The sequence below is a fragment of the Spea bombifrons genome, chromosome 7 (genome assembly GCF_027358695.1).
Source record: "Spea bombifrons isolate aSpeBom1 chromosome 7, aSpeBom1.2.pri, whole genome shotgun sequence".
NCBI lineage: Eukaryota > Metazoa > Chordata > Amphibia > Anura > Pelobatidae > Spea > Spea bombifrons.
Window position 1 is genome coordinate 9749374 of NC_071093.1, and position 18831 is coordinate 9768204.

Below are 18831 nucleotides of genomic sequence, written 5' to 3' on the forward strand. Positions count from 1 at the left end.
AAGAAGAAACACCGACAGCTGGAATATAAACTCCTTTACAGTGTGAGAAGTCCCAGCTGTAAGCAAAACGCGTGAACATCTTTTTTTCTTGTAAATACCCTGTGAACTAATGAAGGACTCTCATCGTGAAGGGGAATAATTAAATAATAATTAATAAAACTACAAAACATTTTTTTTCCCCACAAGCAGATGTAGGTGATCCAAAATCAGGAATTTATACAGTATTATAATTTAAATTGTATAATACCAAAAAAAAAAGTCTATGGAAAAAAGTCTCTTAGAAACAAAAAAGGGCTCTGTAAATCCTATACTTAAAACAGAAGATATACCCATTTACAAGAGAAAAGATGGTGTTTTGGTTTAGGTCATCACAAATGTTGTCTTTATGAGGTCTGATAGGTAAACACAAAAAAAAATTATATTAGAAAATAATCTACTTTAGATTAATTTTGAACAGTGCCCTAGGCAAAAATTTGGAGGGTTATTAGGGATTTTGGTCTAATATCCCCTTAAATGTTGTACAGAAATTATTGAATTACAGAAGAATGTTCAGTGAAAAGGTGAGAGTCGGATTTTATTTATGTTTCGTTGGTGTGGATATAGTTATAACTTTTGACAGTAAAATTGGTCTTCACAACAACTTTTCGATTATCAACAAAACGGCTTGTAGGAAGCTATACATAATCAGGAGAAAAAAAAAAACTAGTTTTTTTCTTTGTGATAACATCAGCACAATATAGTTTAATCAGAATTCAATTTAACACTGCTAGTTGAAGATTCTTATAAATTACCTGCTAAACATTGAGGCAATATTGGCAGTTATTATATACATTAATTCTGTAAAACAGTGTAGAGAATCCAGACATCAATAAGAAAAAAATATTACATCGATACAGATATTGGTTTACAAATAAACAGTAAACGCCGAACTTGCTATGGAGTCTATGGATTCCATTTTTGATTCAAAGTATAACAATTACACCAAAATCATTAATCTACAGTGATAATAAAAAAAAAGAAAAGGCAGGTCACTTCAAGTTAACCTCAAAATCCAAAAATACATCACTAACGTGTCGTCTTATTTATAATGTTACTGAAATTTTTTTTGCGTCTTATTTCAATATATTAATATATTTATATTTAACTTAACTCAAAATACTTAAACATTTCAATTTTAATTTCTTATATGCAGCGGCAGTAGCATCAAAACGCCTATTATTGGCACGTCATCTACGCTTCGTGTTGGGTCTCCGAGAAGACTGGATGACTTAGCCGGGACCTTCCATTGATAGATATCGTGTTCGAGCGGACAGTGATCTAAAACAGGGACAAGAAAATATTACATAAAAAAATGGGTTTGTATTTTGGAATATAAGAGAACCCAGAGAGATGTATAACATAACAAAGCATTTTATGCAACTTCAACCAAATGTGGAGGGCTTAGGATTCCCCTAGTGGCAGCAAACATAGCCCGCTGGAATTTGTTTGTTGTAATTTGTCATAGATATATATATATGTATATATATAAAATTTAATTTAGTACACAATGTTGACTGCACTTGAAATGTTATCCCTCTAGCAATTTGAAAATGAAAAAAGAAAATGAACTATTATGAATATGCTATTTGGAGTATATATTCCCAAATTGTTAAGTTTAACTATAAAAAAAAAAAAAAAAAAAAAGAACATAACAATAGCAGATGATGGACTGAATGCCTCTTTATCTGTACTAAATTCTAAATCTGATGATACGGGTAAGGAGCCCAAACAAGTTACTTTTAATCTGGGATGTAACTGCTATGATCTTCTAGAAATATGCAACAATTCCTTGTATTATGGAGCAACGGATTAGCCTCAATTCGTTGTTGAAACCAAATTCACTACTTTTTAACTTGACATTTTGGAAATAATAATGAAATTAAAACAAAATAAATCATTTAGGGTTTGAAATGAGGTTGACTTGTTAAATGTGGTTCATACAAAGGAAAGTTGTTACATCAAAGACTTGCAAACTTTTCTTGTCTACACAATCTAATACCGTCCCGATAATAAAAATAATAAAGAATGGTAAAAATACCACTCTAAATACCATGCACTAAATGATGCCTTAAAGTACCTTAAAAGGTTAATAGTTCAAATTCAGCACTAAAAAAAAAAAAAAAAAAAAAAAAAAAAAAAAAAAAAAAAATCGAAAAAAATACTGGTGTATGATTAGGTGTTTCATAGGAAATAATAGTTTTTTAAAGCAGTTAGTTTTGGCCAAGAGTTATAAGGCAGGTCAGAAATTGAAAAATTGGACAAAAACGGGTCACATAACTGTAAATGTGTGAAATTCCACGTGGTAGGGTATGTACTAATAGAGGGTTGGTAAACAAGCATGAAAAACTAGCTAAGAAATGTGAAAAGTCAAATTCCGTCAAGCATAGGTAATGTAAAGTTCATATTTAATTAAAAAGCACTGAGGATTATGCGTGACATTTAAATACTTTTCTGCTCACAAGACCTGCAGAACATTGGACTTGACATTAGTGGAAGGCAACGCCAGACCTGCGTGAACTGTATTCCATTCAAGAACGAATGGACAGTGGGGGTTATTTATCAAGTTCTCTGACAGGTTTATACAGCTAAACTGGTCCTATGTCCCGCTGACTTCAATGAAATGTTGGCAACATTAACCCACTAGGATGTTGGATGAACCATTGTGTGGGGGGACATTAATAAGCTCTGGTGGTGGCCATTTGAAGCGTTGGTGCTCCAAGAAGAATCAAATTACATTGTAGATTGTGACAAGGTCCTATTGTTCGCCCGTTAAAATGAAATAAGCAGAAGGTTCTCAAACTATGAGCAACCATGGTGGTCATAAGATGTTAGTGGCGGTCTCTTGGCTTCTTATGTGTTCCTGGGAGTAAGTATGAAAATATGTATCTGTTTAATGGTGTTGTTGCAAACTCTTTGGGTAATGAAGATTTTTTATTGGCTTGAGTTACGCGTCACCTAGTGCTAATCCTGGACTTTCTTTTAAATTTACATTCGTACAACTCCTTAATGAAAAAGCATCTTTAATATAAAATACAGCAACACACCCAAACACGTTTCTCAACATGGAAGAGAAGCTTTGGCAGCCCCCTCTACATGCTCAGGGCCATCGTTTGTCTATATGGCAGAGGGTGAGAAGCTTCACAGAAGGTCGGCAAAGAAAGCATGCTAAAAGCATGAGTGAGTCTACATTGTAACCATAGTTTTTACTTTATTCTAAGATATCACTAAATGCCTGTTTCTTTTTGTAAAATAAAGGCGAGAACATGCGATGTTCTGATATGCAAGCATGAATAAAATCGACCAATTCGGGGGAACTAGCAAAATGTAAAGTGAATAATCGATCTTGCATTATTCGATATGACTTTGGCATTGACAAGCGAGAACCCCGAACTTGGTCTTCAATCCACTTGACGAAACCGACTCACCCTTTTCAGGTTAGCGGCAGCCTCTCCTGAACGGATGGCAGCCATCAAACTCTGACGTACTTGTTCCGGGTCAGAGGTTTGAAATGACACAGCAGTCTTTTTTGCAAGAATTGGTGGTGGGCTATGCACTCTGTATTTTAGTTCAGGGGTTAGTATCTACAAAAGAAAAGGTATCATTGCAACAAAAAGGTTAAAAAGAGACTTTGTTAGGGAATTAAAACAAACATTACAGCACAACAACAAATATCAATAACATTATAACCCGCACATACATGTATTTACTTTGTTAACATATTATGTGTTAAATTATAAGCAAAGAACATTTTATTTTAATTTTAGCAACAGTGATCTGGTAAGAAATATATTAGAAATCCAACTTTTAATAATGACAGATTAATAATAATAGATTTCAGGAGGCAAAATATAATTTTTTGTGCTAAATTTGGTGAACAGATCGGGGGGGGGGAAGTTTCTTATAACTGCACCAGATAAATAATTTTACTGATAAAATTGTTCAGCTTACCCTTCGGAAATAGCATTTTAATTGACGGCAGATACGAAGTCATCTAGTCTGTCAAAGATTCAAACCTTAATCAGGCCTTGGTCTTGCCTTAGATTCAGGAGCCAGGTACCTGTCCTATACATGTTTAAATGTGCTTACTGTGTTAATCCCTAAACCTCCTGCTGAGAGACTGTTCCACCTATCTACCACCCTCTCAGTAAAGTACAACTTCCTAACATTATTTTTAAGTCCCTAACCTGGAATTTTTACATTATGACCTTTTGTTCTGAATATAGACAATGTAGGTTCTGTAACACTTAACACGTTGTTCTTTTTCTGCAAACACCATTATATATAGGATATTTGGAATAGCATGTATGTTATAACATGCTTACTGGGATGTGTGTGGGGGGACAAAACTCCAAGAATTATCCCCACACACAAAATTTTATCACGTAATTTTCTTCAATGCTTTTTTATTAGTACAACCTGTCACAGTGCACAGTTTTATAAACTCAACAATCCTTCAGAGTAATCGATGTCAACCGATACCAATAAAAGCGAGCAAGATGCATTACGGACAAGCCACGCTAAGATTTATTCGTACTAGACGCAACCCGGTAGACGGCTAGATCTACCATGATCTACTCATTTTGGAGTGACCTTCAAAGATTGTATATTTGGAGCAAAGTAACACTAACAATCAGCTTCTAAAGAAAAATTAGTATGTTCTTAAAATACCTCTGTCTCCGATCTGTCCTGAGGAATTATTGATGCTTGAGAAGACTCATTCTTCGTTTCAGAGTTAGAGTTGACAGAAGAACAGTCAGAGATTGTATCTGCTCTCAACGGATGTTTAGCCGGAGAGGTGCTGCTACTGAACGACTGCGATCTTTTAACAGCAGATGTGACGGCAGTAGCAAAAGAAGTAGGATGAGTACTTGAAAACGGCCTTGGTGTGGCAAAAGTCCTTAGTTTTTGTAAGCTTAAAGGTACCGACTGACCGGTTGGAGAACTTGGCGATCGCACTGCTTGCCCAGATGATGTTGTAAGGACTTCACCTGAACTGTGCTCATTGTGTAGAACATCTGAAGATTTATGAGCCGTTGTCGTGGGATTTAGAGGTTTAATCTGCACGGATTCCAAATTCTGTTTAGCAGCAGGCTCTACATTATCTCCATTTCTGTTTCCATACGAGACATGCGCCGGGTATTCTTTGGCGACGTTGCCTAAACCGACTTTGTTTTTTATTTCACTATGCTGAGGATGAGTTTCAAAAATCGTATGACATGTACCACTATTTTTTTCAAGTTCAGAAGGTCCATCACTAATAGTTTCAAGGTTCCCACGTTTTGCTTCAGCAGATCGCACCACAAACGTCGACTTCTCTTCTGGTAATTTTTCACCGTCTAGGTGTAAAGCATCCATTCTAGAAGGGAGGTTTTTAATGCTGACCTGTGCATTATCCTTCACTGGATCTTTCAATTTAGGAGCATTATCACAAGTAGTCGTGGAGGATTTTGCTTTAGCTATTGCGGATGTAACATACATACTTGATGCTCTCCTTTGCATCTGCAAATAAAAAGAGCTTGGCGCCTTTACAGAACTTGCATTATTAGGCTTTGGTTTAGAATCGGGGATGTTCATCTTCTCGGTTTTTAAAGCGGGTGCAGAAGATAGACTTTTTGTTAAGGCCAAAAGATGTTTTCGACTGTCCTCGGTGCTGCTATTAGTAACTGGGCTTGACGGAGTAACAGTTGTTCCATGTTGAGAAGAATGGTTTCCATTACTAAGTATTGAGGGTAGTTCATTGTAGTCCCTAGGTGATCCAAGAGGTGATAGGCTTTTGGTTTCTTTTTCTGTGTGGTTTATCTCCTGGTTACTTAAAACCAATGACTCAGGATTCTGAGCATACGGTGGATTTTCAGTCTCGACATATCTCTCTATCTCGAATGATCTCTGGGGCACTATTTTGTAAGTGGTCATCCCAATCTTGGGTAAATAGTCTCTTGTGACCTCATTGAAAGGCTTTGGTTTTGGCTCAATATTCGGTTTATGAAGCTGGAACGTTTTTGATGGGGAAGTCACAGGACTTTCAATCACGCTCCCCTTAACGATAACAGTCTGCGTGTGCACGTCCTCTGTGAAAGATTGAGATCTGTTACTGGAATCAAAGTATTCCCGTTTATTTTGTTCACTCCCTGAAAGCCCCACGTGTCGATTAGTGAACGAGGGCTGCTGAACCGGTTGACCATTAAATCTGGACGCCACATTCTCTGCGCCACTCGAAGCTGGAGAATGAGCCAGCTCCTTTTCATTATCAACATCTACATCACTGTCAAAATTAGTTTGAACGGCAAAATCCTGAGTTTTTCCCTTTTGTGTTCCAGTTTGGACAAGAGTATTTGCCGTTTCAGTCTGGGCATTAGTACCGTCCTGAAAATAAGGTTGTTTGCTTTCATGATGCTGGTCACGGGGTGGTGTTAGGGGCTGTTCCTCAACTTGTACTTCTTTCGTTTCAAAACTTCGATTGCTAACCAAAGTTTGATTTGAGGTACCCACTTCTCTAAGATCTAGAGTTTAACGGGAAAAAATAGTTAAGAAAAACCTCATCACAACTATTTCCCCTACCATCATCGCCATTTTAAACTAATTCACATAAAATACGCAAAAAGTTCTAAACAAAACTAATAATAATCCAGAAGTAAAAAAGCTAATTAAGGCAATTATATTCACAAATGTGAATCATTTTAGTTTTCGTACATACAGTTCTTCAGTTTCATAGAACCCATGCTGTTCATCATTAATTATTTAATTTTTAGATGAATATGGTTATTTTGCCACAGTAACTCTGCACCCAAGGGACCCTTCTTGGAGAGACCCTGTTAGCCGTTTGGTGTCCTGCAGTTTTTTGCAATACATTTCATTTTTAAAACATATTTTTATACATTACATGAATCAGACCTACTTTAGTCATTAATGTATATGTGGATGATGGGTCTCATGTAATTTCACATTGTTTGGCTAAATGCTTAATAGCAAAAAAAAAAAAAAAAAAAAAAAAAAGCCTAAATAACCGTGGGACAGATCTACAACACAAACCAGACGGAATATGACTAAATATGTAGAGCTATACAACCAACAAGATACAATTTTTGGCAAACTGGTGCCACACAACTCATGGCGGAGGATAAAAAAGAAATCCACCCCGGCACTTAAATGGCTTATTCAAAAGGTAAATAGTTCTAGTGCCTGTAAAATGAATAAATGAGACTTTCAGTTTAGGAAGAAAAAAAATAAAATGTCAGCTCTAGATTGTAAACTCTTTAAGCAGGGCCCTCCTGTAACAGAGTTACAGAAAAGAAGCAAATATGGTTTATATTTCTATACTTACCATTATTTACATGTTCAAGTGTATTAGCTTCAATCACAGTGTCTTCTGTCTTGGAATGAGATGACCTACAGAACATTGAGAGCCATGGTCAAAGTCTAGCTTAAAGGGGCAGTCATACCCCCCACAAAACATACATTAACACAATTATTGTTAAACAGCAATATTCCAGCTAATTGCTCAACTTCCACCATTTTGTACCAAAACTATTTAATATAGAACCTCTCCACTGATCCTTTGCACTTACTCTGCATCAGTCATGATCTCATCTTCTGACCTTCTGATGGAATCTTCTGTATGAGAAAGTAGAAAATTCTGTTTTTCAGCATGGGAATCTCCATCATTTATGCTGGAAGGCACATCAATGGTTTTGGTGTCTACATCATCCCCTTTGTGGTTAGAACCGTATTCTTCTTTTTCCTCAATTTCTTCCAAATTGTGTTCAGAGATGACGTCAACTGTAGCTTAATAAAAAAATTGGAAGAGTTAAGGACCTGGGTCTTAAACACTTTTACCTAAAATAATATATATTAAAAAGAAGAAACATCAAAACTAAAGTTCCATCCATAACCCAACCGCAAATTCACCGGTCCACGACACAGGGGACAAACCATCATGTATCGCACAAATGAGCATTAACGCTTTATACATTAATGCTAATTAATTTTCATTACTCTTCTATAATCCTGGATTAACAGAGCCGAAAACCGGGATTCTCCAAACAGTTCAGAACCTGACAGCCCTGGCAAACCACAAGCGCTGCTGCTGAAAGGCAGACACAGTCAGGTAAGAAACGCAATTAAAAGGAAAACGGGTTTTTAAAGGTTTGACAGGGTAAATCGCACCTTTGGCAGCGCGTTCTCTGATGTGAGGAACGGAGAGCGTGAGCTTTGCATTAGAAGACCAGAAATTCTTATCTGCCACTTTTCCGAAGGCGCGGTAATTTAATTGACTCAGTTCAGGAACAGAATTTTTCACAAGAAATTACATTTCACCTTACTTCGCGTGAATACAGTTAACATTTCTAGAATAGGATCCGCAAGGTTTTTGTTAACCCTTGCAGTGCTCTGACCCTGAGTGTTGTGCATTCTGAATTCTTCATGCAAATTTCCCCCAAACTAAGAAAAACTTCAGCAACATTTGATGCTTTGTACTGTAAAAGTGGCACTGGGATAGAGGACACCGTTTTCTATCTCGTCCCTCATAAAACATTAGACTATAGACTACGGTCCAGGTGCAAATCAGTGAGTAGAGCCGTATAAATCGCAGCTCATGCCCACCCAACGTATCGTCAACCGAGGGCATCGGTAATACTATAAAAGGCTTGTCAGTGTGGGTCATGTGAGTCGCCCAGGGCGGGGCTTCAAGACAAGGTCCAATCACAGAGCACCAGCTGGACTATGATTGGACCCTGTACTCCAAAGGAGCCAATTGCGCCTCTTAATTTATATAAAGCCAATAGAAAATGACGTTATGTCGGGATCTCATCAGCTGATACTCATCCATCCCTCTGTGACGGGTGTTGGAGCAAAATGTTATGTAACAGAATTGGCGTAAAACACTACTGTTCTTGGCATGGAGAGAGGGAGAGAGACAGAGACAGACAGAGGGAGAGAGAGAGAGACAGAGAGAGATATGTGCAATGATATCACTGATGCCCTCGGTTGTTACTTATGATTCCTCACAGCAACAGAACCAGCAATCTGACATCATACCACATCATCCCCTGAAACAGACTTTTGATTTTGGGGCGGTCAAATAGAATGTTATTAGATATTAATTACTCAGCACTGTGGTAGTCATTAAAAAGATCTCAAAATAAGAATTTCTCAAAAGTTTGGACTTTTATTTGTATGCATGATATGTCCTTAACCTTGGTGGGAATTGTCAGCATACAGGGACAAAAGGTTTGTGTGTTAATGAGTAAAACAGATTTGCAGATGAATAATTCTGCTTCGGGGTCCAAAAAGTGTCACAGAAAAAACAAAACAGAGAAAAACATTGGAAACCAACATGAGTAAACTGGATATTATTTAATGCTCAAATTTCACTGTTCAGTATGTTTCTCTCATCAGTAATTGGAAACAATTACTTTCTGGAAATCAAGTCACTCGTAAAATTAAACTGGCCCTGTCAAGGAGGTTAAAAAGGTACGCATACAATGAACAAACTTACCACAGAATGAAAATTAACATTTTTGATCATAAAATGTCATCTCAATCTGGATGTTACTTTATGGCCTGAGTCTACAGTTTAACAAAATGCCTCTAGGTGGCGACAGAGGACTGCTCACAATTCTTACTGTACAGAAACAAAGTCTAAAGTTCAGACAGACCTTCATGATAGAAAACAAAGGATTGGCTTGGAAAAGGTTAATATCTGTGAAAATATTAAAATTTTACATTATATACCTGTCGTAGTTGTCAGATTCCTAATTTCTTTTTCTATGACTTTCTCGGCATGGACGAATTCTTCAGCCACAGGTGCTAAAATTAAAGAGACCAGAATCATTGTTTTAATATTTATTTCATCATTTTGCTATCAATCCAACATTCTGGCTGGGTAAACTTTCAACCATTTCCGCTAAACCCATTTTCTGCCTACGTCCCACTGGTTTCATGCACTGGCCCCTCCCACAAATGTTTTAATGGCGGTTCATTTTGTCAATTTCCCTTCAAAGCGAAAATCCAACTAATATTTTTATACATAGGATGTTTCACTTAATGTGGCTCAATTTAGCAAAGAATGGTGTGAAAACAAAACAAAGGGAAGGTCTACATTCACAAAGATCCATTTATTTCCATCATTCGGCCTTCCGTGTCGCGGAATATTTAGCTAGCGAAGATAATTACCGATTTCATTTCTGTTCTCATCATTGCATTCTTGCAGAGATTTTGGTGGTGGTGAAGGCGGGGGTGGAGCTTTGCGTTTCGTTGTACGCAGGGTAGAGTTAAAAGACGTAGAACCGCTCAGTTGCAAGGAACCGGTTCTTGATCTATCAATTCCTGATAGAACCTTAAATAAAATAAGAATCGTAAGACTCATTTATTCTAATGGACAAAAAAAATGCTAACAGCTGTGGTAGTTCTCCTTTAAATTTCTGCCATCTACAAAGGACTTTAGCAATATTAATCCAACAATTACTCATAAAATGCTGCCGTCAGTGATAGATAAAATAACAATCCCCATATATATACTGGAATGAACCGGATTCTATAATCACAATCAAATGCATCATTCACTGGATGATTTCATTTATTTTCCATTGCAATCTACGCGAGTATTGCTAGTCAAGCAACTGGGACATTGAGTCCAAACCAATGGGCAGATTTGTGACTTGGCCTTTCTTAACCCTCTCCCTTATAAAAAAATAAACCCAGATATCGCAAACATTGCTCAGTAGAGTACAAAACACCATATTCTAAGAACCCAAAACATACCTTTTCAGTATCATTAACGTCAACAGTTTTTACAACACAAGACGAGGAGCGCATTTGTCCGCGAGAGATGTTGTGGGAGTCACTCTGAGAGGTGTGCATGGGGGGTAGCGGGGCTCTCCTCTTCTTTGGAACTTCTGAAGGCAGTGTGTTTGAATCATAGGATTTGGAGACCGTATTGGCTCTTACTATATGCGTTGGCCTTGGTTTACCTAGAAGCGGAGTTGCAGGAGCACTGGATGTCTGTAATTCATAAAGAAACACAATTGGAACATTGCATTTACACGAGAGACCACTATGCAGTCTTTACACGTAGATTTCATTGTTTTAGATGGAGATGGAGAACAGTGTCTGGAAAGAACATTACAATCCAGCCTTAAAGGAGGAGAAATATCTATATTTTAGCTTTTAGTGCAAGGAAAAAAAGTAAGTCTTACTTGGTCGCGTTTCTTTTTACTTCTGCGGAAAAAGTTAAAGAACCCTTTCTCGTCATTCTGCTTTATATCCAGATTTTGGCAGGATTCTGAAATCAAAAATATTTTTGGGACAGGAACAACTTAGTCACCATGAACGGATAACAACGGTTCATTTGTCAAGCAGGAAATTGTTGCATTTTAATGAATGGATGTGCCATGTATGTTTTATTGTTGTGGATTGCCTACTTGAAGGGGATTTCTTCTTCACGGGGGTCATTAATTTTAAAAATAAATGTTGCTATTTTTAGAAAATAGTTATATATAAACTCCTTTACAATTGTATTAAGAAAACACAATTAATTTGGGTGGGTCTGATCAGCTCTCAGCTGATTGGAAGGGTACGGCCAATCACGCTAAATATCTGCGAGATTACACGCAAGTCTCGTTTTTTATCATGTTTTCTCACAGTTTTTTGCACTCAGGAGAGTGCGATATTTTCCCTCATATCACTTTAAGTCATCTTAAACACTGATCAAAATCAAAAAAATAATCTCCTACCACAGCAGGATATATGAGAAAAAGATTACTAAAAAAAAAAATTATGAAAGAATTTGACAACACAGGAAATCGTCTTTTTTGATGTGTGAAAACATGCTCCGGCTTTAGAATAAAAACAGAGTTTAGTCCAAAAATATTACAGGTTTCTTGGAAAAGCTACGCCTTTATAAAACAAGCAAAAGCAATGTTAATGTTTTATAGCTATTGAAAATATTTTTCTTTAAAAACGTATTTAAAAATACCACGGTCACAAAAAATGGAAAAAAAAATGAAAGAAACATGGTAAGTCCATCACAATAAAAAACAAAGCTTTTTACATTTATAAGGTGTTTCATTTGCTATTCTGGTTATTAGACTTAATAAAAAAATACTTGCCTTGTAAAGGTGGCGGCTTCAGATCAATGGGACTGGTAGCTACGGGGGGAAAAAAAAGAAAATCATCTGGTACAGGTCGGGTAATGATAACGGATATCTGCAAAGCTTACGTTTAATTAAATCATTTTTCGAAATTAAAAGATGAAGTTCAGAACCAAAAGAAATAGCTTGTGGCTTTCAAAAGTAAGCTTTGATTTCCATAATATCAAAGAGGTTTCATAGGAGAAACAATAACATAAATATCGCACATGACAACAGAAAAACTCTTTAGATTCACCGTATTTGCTCTATTGTAAGATGTTTTTTTCCTGAGCAAATTCACTGAAAATTACCCCTCATCTTATATTCAAGGTCGTCTTCTAATCAGACCTCAGATAGAGGTCTGACTACAAGACTAAGACCCAGATCCCCCGCAGCGCTGCGGGAGACCCGGATCCTCTTCTCTGGCAGCTGGTGAGCTTCTGTGCGATGCGCGCAGAAAACCTCCGTAAATACTAATATTTACTAGTAAAACTTTTTCCCTATAGGGTAGTCTTATATTAAGGCTTTTTTTCTAAATTAATATTCAAAATTTGGGGGGTCGTCTTATAATCAGGGCCATCTTATACTTGAGCAAATACAGTATATATAAATATATACATCATATCAATGACACCTAGCCAAGCACCAAGCAATCAAACCTTACTTGTTCCTTGGCCTTGTCTTCAGGATAGCAGTGTCTATACCACACAGCATACTAGTATTTTATCGTCCCATTATTACACTTTGTGTAGTTTTACACTAAACAAGGGTAACAACAACAACTCTTACCTCTACTGGTGTCCGTGGCGTAGAGTTCCCTTAAACCCAGGTCACTGAGAGACTTAGTTACATCCAACGGCCTCTGGGACTGATAGTCCTTTAACAGCACAGTGTATAGGGGATCAAACTCACATTTATTACAAATTGAAGGGATGAGATCTTGAAGTGGAACAAGAGGGCTGACTCTCATTACCGTCTTCTGTGTTTTCTTGTAGTTTATTACAACGCGAACGGTTTGCTGGAACACAGATCAGAGAAAGGTCTGAAGCAGCGAGCATGATACGCCATTTCTTCTTATTATTATTAGTATTATTTCCAGTTGTGAATCACTAGACAGTAAGTCTCATTATCCAGTCTAGTACAGGGATTGTATATTAACCACAACGCACCCTATGAAGCGCCATATCACCTCAGCTAGTCACCACATACCTCTGGCATTGTAGGACAGGGTTTCTTATTCTTGTCATCTGGAATTTTGGACTTCAAAACAACCTTTTCCACTTCTAGCATTCCAACAGGTGTATTCGGCTTAAATTTGATTACACTTCTATCCGGTGCGATCATTTCTATCGTGTAGGCCGAAGGATTCAGACGGTACTGTCCACACAGGTGTATCAGCAGGTCCATCATCGGTTTGCTTTACAGAAAAAGGAAGCAGGGTCAGTAACTTCCTAATAATTCATTTTATAGAGAATGGCACGTTATTAAAGCAGGTACTTATAAAGTTAAGACATAGATAAAACCCAATCGGAAGAACTTCAAAAGAAATATGGCGGACTGTGGGTTGGTTCACAAAATTCACAGTTTAGATTTTGGTATTTTTTATTTAAGTCTCTTAAATGCGTACCTTCCGTTAACGGTGGCCAGAGCAGTCCGCTCTCCAGGTAGAACCACTTTTAGTTCAATGTCTCGATCGATGAAGTTCTCTTTCTGCTCCATGGTGAAATGAGCGCTGTCTGTGGAATCGAAGGATGGCAAGCTTTCAGCGTACCGCACTTCTCCTGGCGGAAGAGGAGCTTTGCCTTTGGCTTTCTTCCTGGAAATTAAAAAAGGGAAAGAAAAAAAAAAGCCGATTTAGCTTTCGTCCGTGGAATCCCTGCAGCTGACTCTGTCATATCCATAAATAATATATATATATATGTGAAAACACAGAGCTAATGACTACCACCTGTTCAGCAATACACGGCGGGGACGGAGACCGGTGCTGTGAAATAAGGGCCATTTTTATGCGAGGCTGTCACATAAAAATACATTAAAAATATCAATAAAACACGTATAAAGGGTTTTGCTTAAATTATTTAATCCACATGCATTTTTTGGTCATTTGAATTAAAATGTGCCTCTTCTACTGGAAAGCTAATAAAATGTTATCAAATTAATACCCCAAAAATACACATTAATCACATTAAATTGAATGAAAAAATAAAATGTTACATGTGTATAAATATGAAAATCTTGCAGGAGATGTGTGGAGTTCTTTGACAAAGCATCTCTTTGCGGATGTTCTCAGAAACCACAAACTTCCAGGATTCCACGTATATTCAGCCTCAAGAACATATGGGCTGACTGAGGTGAAAGAATGCCTTTAGCAGGGGTAAATGTCATCGGGGGTACGTAGCACCCCAACGGTCATGTAGAATACTGAATTTCAGGGTGTCTCTTATTTTAGTATTTTACAGTATGGATTATTCAGGCACCGCACACACCTGCGTTTGATGCATTATGACATTTACGACAGGTGCCTTAAAAAAAAAACGCATCATGCAACCCAAAGGAAGGCCTTGCTTGTGTCACCGGTACTGAAACCATGGAGAATCCTTTGCTGCTTTCTGTTGCCATCTTTCTGCCTCCACCATATTCAACTGCATTAGCCTACCAGGCCAAGTTTTAATGAAATGCTGCTCGCTCGCTATTTACACCCGTACCGGTTTACAGTTCCGTAAAAAGGTTTCATCAGTATGTTTGTTCTTTCAAAGCAAACAACCTGAAACACGGGAAGAGCGACGTGGAAACTGACGATGTGGCAGACTATGTAGAAGAGAAAATTGAATGCAGCTGGTTCACTGGATACACGGCGAGAGGTAAAGAGACCCTAAAGGAGCCTTTCCTGGACAATTAGAGTCAGGTTGTTGAATATATACATATGGAAACTTAAGAAAATATTTATAAAATCAATACGATAACTTTGAGAAAATATTACCATGATAAAAGAATAAGACTTTAAAAAAATATGTATATCTCCTAAGAGATCTATATTTACAATAAACTAAAAAAGACTAACAAATATGATGACATGTCCCAAGAGAAGCGCAGAAGTAAAACAGACTTGGCACAGCCCCCCGCAGTGCTACGAGCGGTCCCTTCAAATTCTTCATGTGGTTTCCCCCTCGCAAATGTATGGGGGGAATCTGCAGGATCTGAATACTGTTAGATTGGCGGCAAATTAATTTGTGTAATATCAGGTGGAGCTTTACTTCATATCTCATTCATAGCTTCTACCTGTAATTCATACGTACGGTATAGTAACTCTCCGACAACTGTCCAGTGGTAGGAAAAGCAGCCAAGGGAAGTTTATTTCCATGGAGTTGCCTCCTCATGCATTGTAGATTGTGTTACCATTTTCCCTAAATTAAGTTGGTTTAAGGGGAAAGCTACTGACACGCAGCATTACTCCCGCCAATTATTAGTTATGAATCACTGCAGGTACGAGAGCTAAGGCACATGATACAGAACATGGTTAGTCAGCAAGTAGCTCTTAATTCCCATGATAACCAGAAAACATACGGCAAAGAATTCTGTCAGTTACCAACACCCAGTCAGCCACCTGTTGGCTAATCCGGTTCTACAACAAAATAAGTTACAGCATCTGCGCAGGGTGTTAGTGAGAGTAGAGGGATGATCATCGGTAAATATGTTTAGAAGAGACAGGCTCTTCCCTATACCTTAGCCAAAGACAAACGCACCAAGAAATGGTAATGTGGGCAGGAAGAACAATGGGGTCTGCGGCACAGGAATGAGAATCCCTTCCAATGCCGGTGGCATGCTTCCGGATTGAACCCTATTGACACCCATTTGGTCTGATGGCGCATTAAAAGAGACACCCCAATGTCCCAAAGACACTTAACAATAAAGACTACATATTAAGCTACTTTGTAAGAACTTTAATATACATTCTTTAACTTGTATTAAACACAAAAAAACCCCAAAGTACTTAAGGGGGAGCTGCAGCTCACTGCCCAGTTTTTGTGCCACATTTGGCTGCTTGAAATAGCCAATAGATAGCAGTAAAAGACTCTCATGAAGTAATATCTGGGTCTAAAAGCCAGGTAACATTTACTGAGTAGTGTAAATAGACTAACGGGCTGGATCGGAGATCTCCCATCGAGTAGCGCCATACTGGGAGATCTGATCACCTGATTTAAACTCAAGAACAAAGCGTTCAGACATTTGCAGTGCGATAAATAATAACACAAACTCTTGATGAATCTTTTAAAAGCTACTGTAGTTGTTGATAATCATTCACACACGTAAGCCTCCCCAACATCTGGAAGCAAAAAATATGCTCTATGTATAGCTTATCTGGCACACGCGCTGAGTCCCTTCCACATTTCCACTAAAAATGAATCAGATACTTCATGTTCGGCTTCCAGTACACCCAGACACATCGCGGACATAATATTGGTCCCGTGCTCCAGGCATAAACAGAAAAAAACACTGCCCTTGTAAGAAAATTTGATTTTATATATAAATACAATTTAAAAAAACAGATTTAAAACATATGTCTGTCTGGCACCCTCTGTGCACACATGGTCGTCCGTCTCCCGCCATGCATTATTAACCCCTGAAGGACAACGGCTTGTCCTTAAACCCATTAAAAACAATGCATTGTGAGCCGATGCATGTACAGGCTTTGTCATGAATGGGTTAAGAAATCGAAAATTAAGACACTTTCTCTTTTACTTAAATTCCAATTACTTAAGACTCTAGAATGTAAACTGTGTGTCCCGTGACAATCACTGCTTTCATAATTATATGCCATGATAATGTAGAACAGATTTTTGGATGATGATTAAATAATACATAATTATCCCCTTAATGACAAAGCCCGTACATGTACGGGCTCAAAATGCATTGTTTTCAATGGGTTTTGGGACCGCCCATTGTCCTTAAGGGGTTAAAATAGCTTTCGGGACTCTAGGTCAAGATGCAACTCATCGACACTATGGCCACCTGATGCATGGACTCCATTCAATGTGTTTGTTGATCCTCGCTTTCATGCCATATTTATATTGATCTATACAGACATTACCTTTCCTGAAATCTAGTCAAAAAGTTCCTCAAACTCAACAAGCTTCGTCCAACCGGGGGTTGGTTACAGAAAACATGGGTAATACTGTCAACTAGAGTTGTGGCCAAGGTCCCAATTTATTGCATGAAGAGCAGGACATTACACAAACAATTATCTAGGCATCTAAATGTCTGGTTTTAACAAGCAGCAAGGTACCTCCGATAGACGAAGGTTATTCCATTTGCTGCTCAGACAATCATGACTCATCCCAGGGCTTGCCGGTAATATGTTATTACAGACAGATAATGATATTACAAAACCCTATTAAAATCTCTCAGCAGTCGTAAAACATCTTCACTCACACACACACCCCTCTAATATTTTTGGGAGAAAGAAGGTTGACTTCCTCCCATACCATGGAGAAAGGGTTCTTCTGCAATGTTGTCAACAACACACACTCGCTATGGGGAGAAATTAGCCACAAGGAGACATAAAGCATATTTTTAAAATATAATATAAAATGAATCCATCAAGTGATGAATGGATGGTTGTGAAAATAAAATAGATTGGATCATTAACCCTACAGATGCCTTTCACAACAAAACTGATGCTGGAATGGCTAAAAGGAGCAGGAAACAGTTAAATACTACAGTATGTTTTTGACATTAAAAGTATTTAGATTCTAACATTCTGAAAACAATTGTAAAATTGCAAAGCAGAGTTTCCAAACTACGGCACACACAGGGTCAATGCAGTTAATTAAACCTAAATGCGCTACAATGTGAATAGGCACCGCTGATGTCATTTTGCCCGAAAGAAGGTGAAATATCATAGAACACCACTGTCCCTTTAAGTCAACACCCTATAAAACTATATATAATTGGGTACAAATTTACAATATAGGCTTAATATTGCTAACATATACACAAAAACACACATGACGCTGGTATTTTTGTAGGGAAAAAACGTGAATTTGGGATTATATAATATAGACAGCAATAATGATTTTGCATTAATAAACAAAAGTCAAGAGAAATCACATGCGCTTTCTCCAGTGACTCCCAGTCGATTTCCCACATTAATCAAATCATGTGTTTTCATGTGATAAACACAGCGAACACGCTACCGAGAGCTGCATGAAACTTTCTGTGCTAAGACAAGCCGGAACAACCATCACTTTCAATTACATCTGGAAAGCGACCAGCAGCTACCGATTCATTAGCGAACATAAACCCAAACCTCTTAAAAAGAAAAGTTTTAAGTAGCTAATGGAGTCTCGGTGAGTGTAGGGTGGTGACGGAGATATTAAGGCAGATTGGGCAAAAAAAGCCAAAGTTTTTATTTAGACTGATTGTGTAATGAACAACAGGGGGAAACGGTAAAGAAACGCTCAAGCGGCACATTAAAGGGAGCATTTCCCCCGAGACAAGGCTCTTCCAAGTGCATACAATCTGAAGAACAAACTAACTACCCTCAACACAACACCCTGATTATTTTAAGAAACATTAGTTGATTAGAGACGGGCGTTTTCCATGAAAGTATTTCTTTTTGAAAAACTATTTTTAGTCTTTAAAAGCCTAGATACCCAGGGCAGATAAA

General features: G+C 37.7%; 1 protein-coding gene across 1 annotated transcript in view; it reads right to left on the reverse strand.

Moving 5' to 3' along the window:
• Positions 1-548: 548 nt before the first annotated feature.
• COBLL1 (cordon-bleu WH2 repeat protein like 1) overlaps positions 549-18831 on the reverse strand; it is a 45705-nt gene continuing 27422 nt past the window's right edge. Inside the window, exons 3-15 of the mRNA XM_053470742.1 lie at positions 13792-13980; positions 13374-13581; positions 12954-13182; positions 12144-12182; positions 11232-11317; positions 10798-11037; positions 10210-10372; positions 9769-9843; positions 7605-7821; positions 7361-7425; positions 4708-6539; positions 3465-3620; positions 549-1317 (exon numbers count right to left, since the gene is read on the reverse strand). Of these exons, the coding sequence (XP_053326717.1) occupies positions 1231-1317; positions 3465-3620; positions 4708-6539; positions 7361-7425; positions 7605-7821; positions 9769-9843; positions 10210-10372; positions 10798-11037; positions 11232-11317; positions 12144-12182; positions 12954-13182; positions 13374-13581; positions 13792-13980 (3586 nt within the window). The 3' untranslated portion in view covers positions 549-1230. The remainder of the gene's footprint in view (positions 1318-3464; positions 3621-4707; positions 6540-7360; positions 7426-7604; positions 7822-9768; positions 9844-10209; positions 10373-10797; positions 11038-11231; positions 11318-12143; positions 12183-12953; positions 13183-13373; positions 13582-13791; positions 13981-18831) is intronic.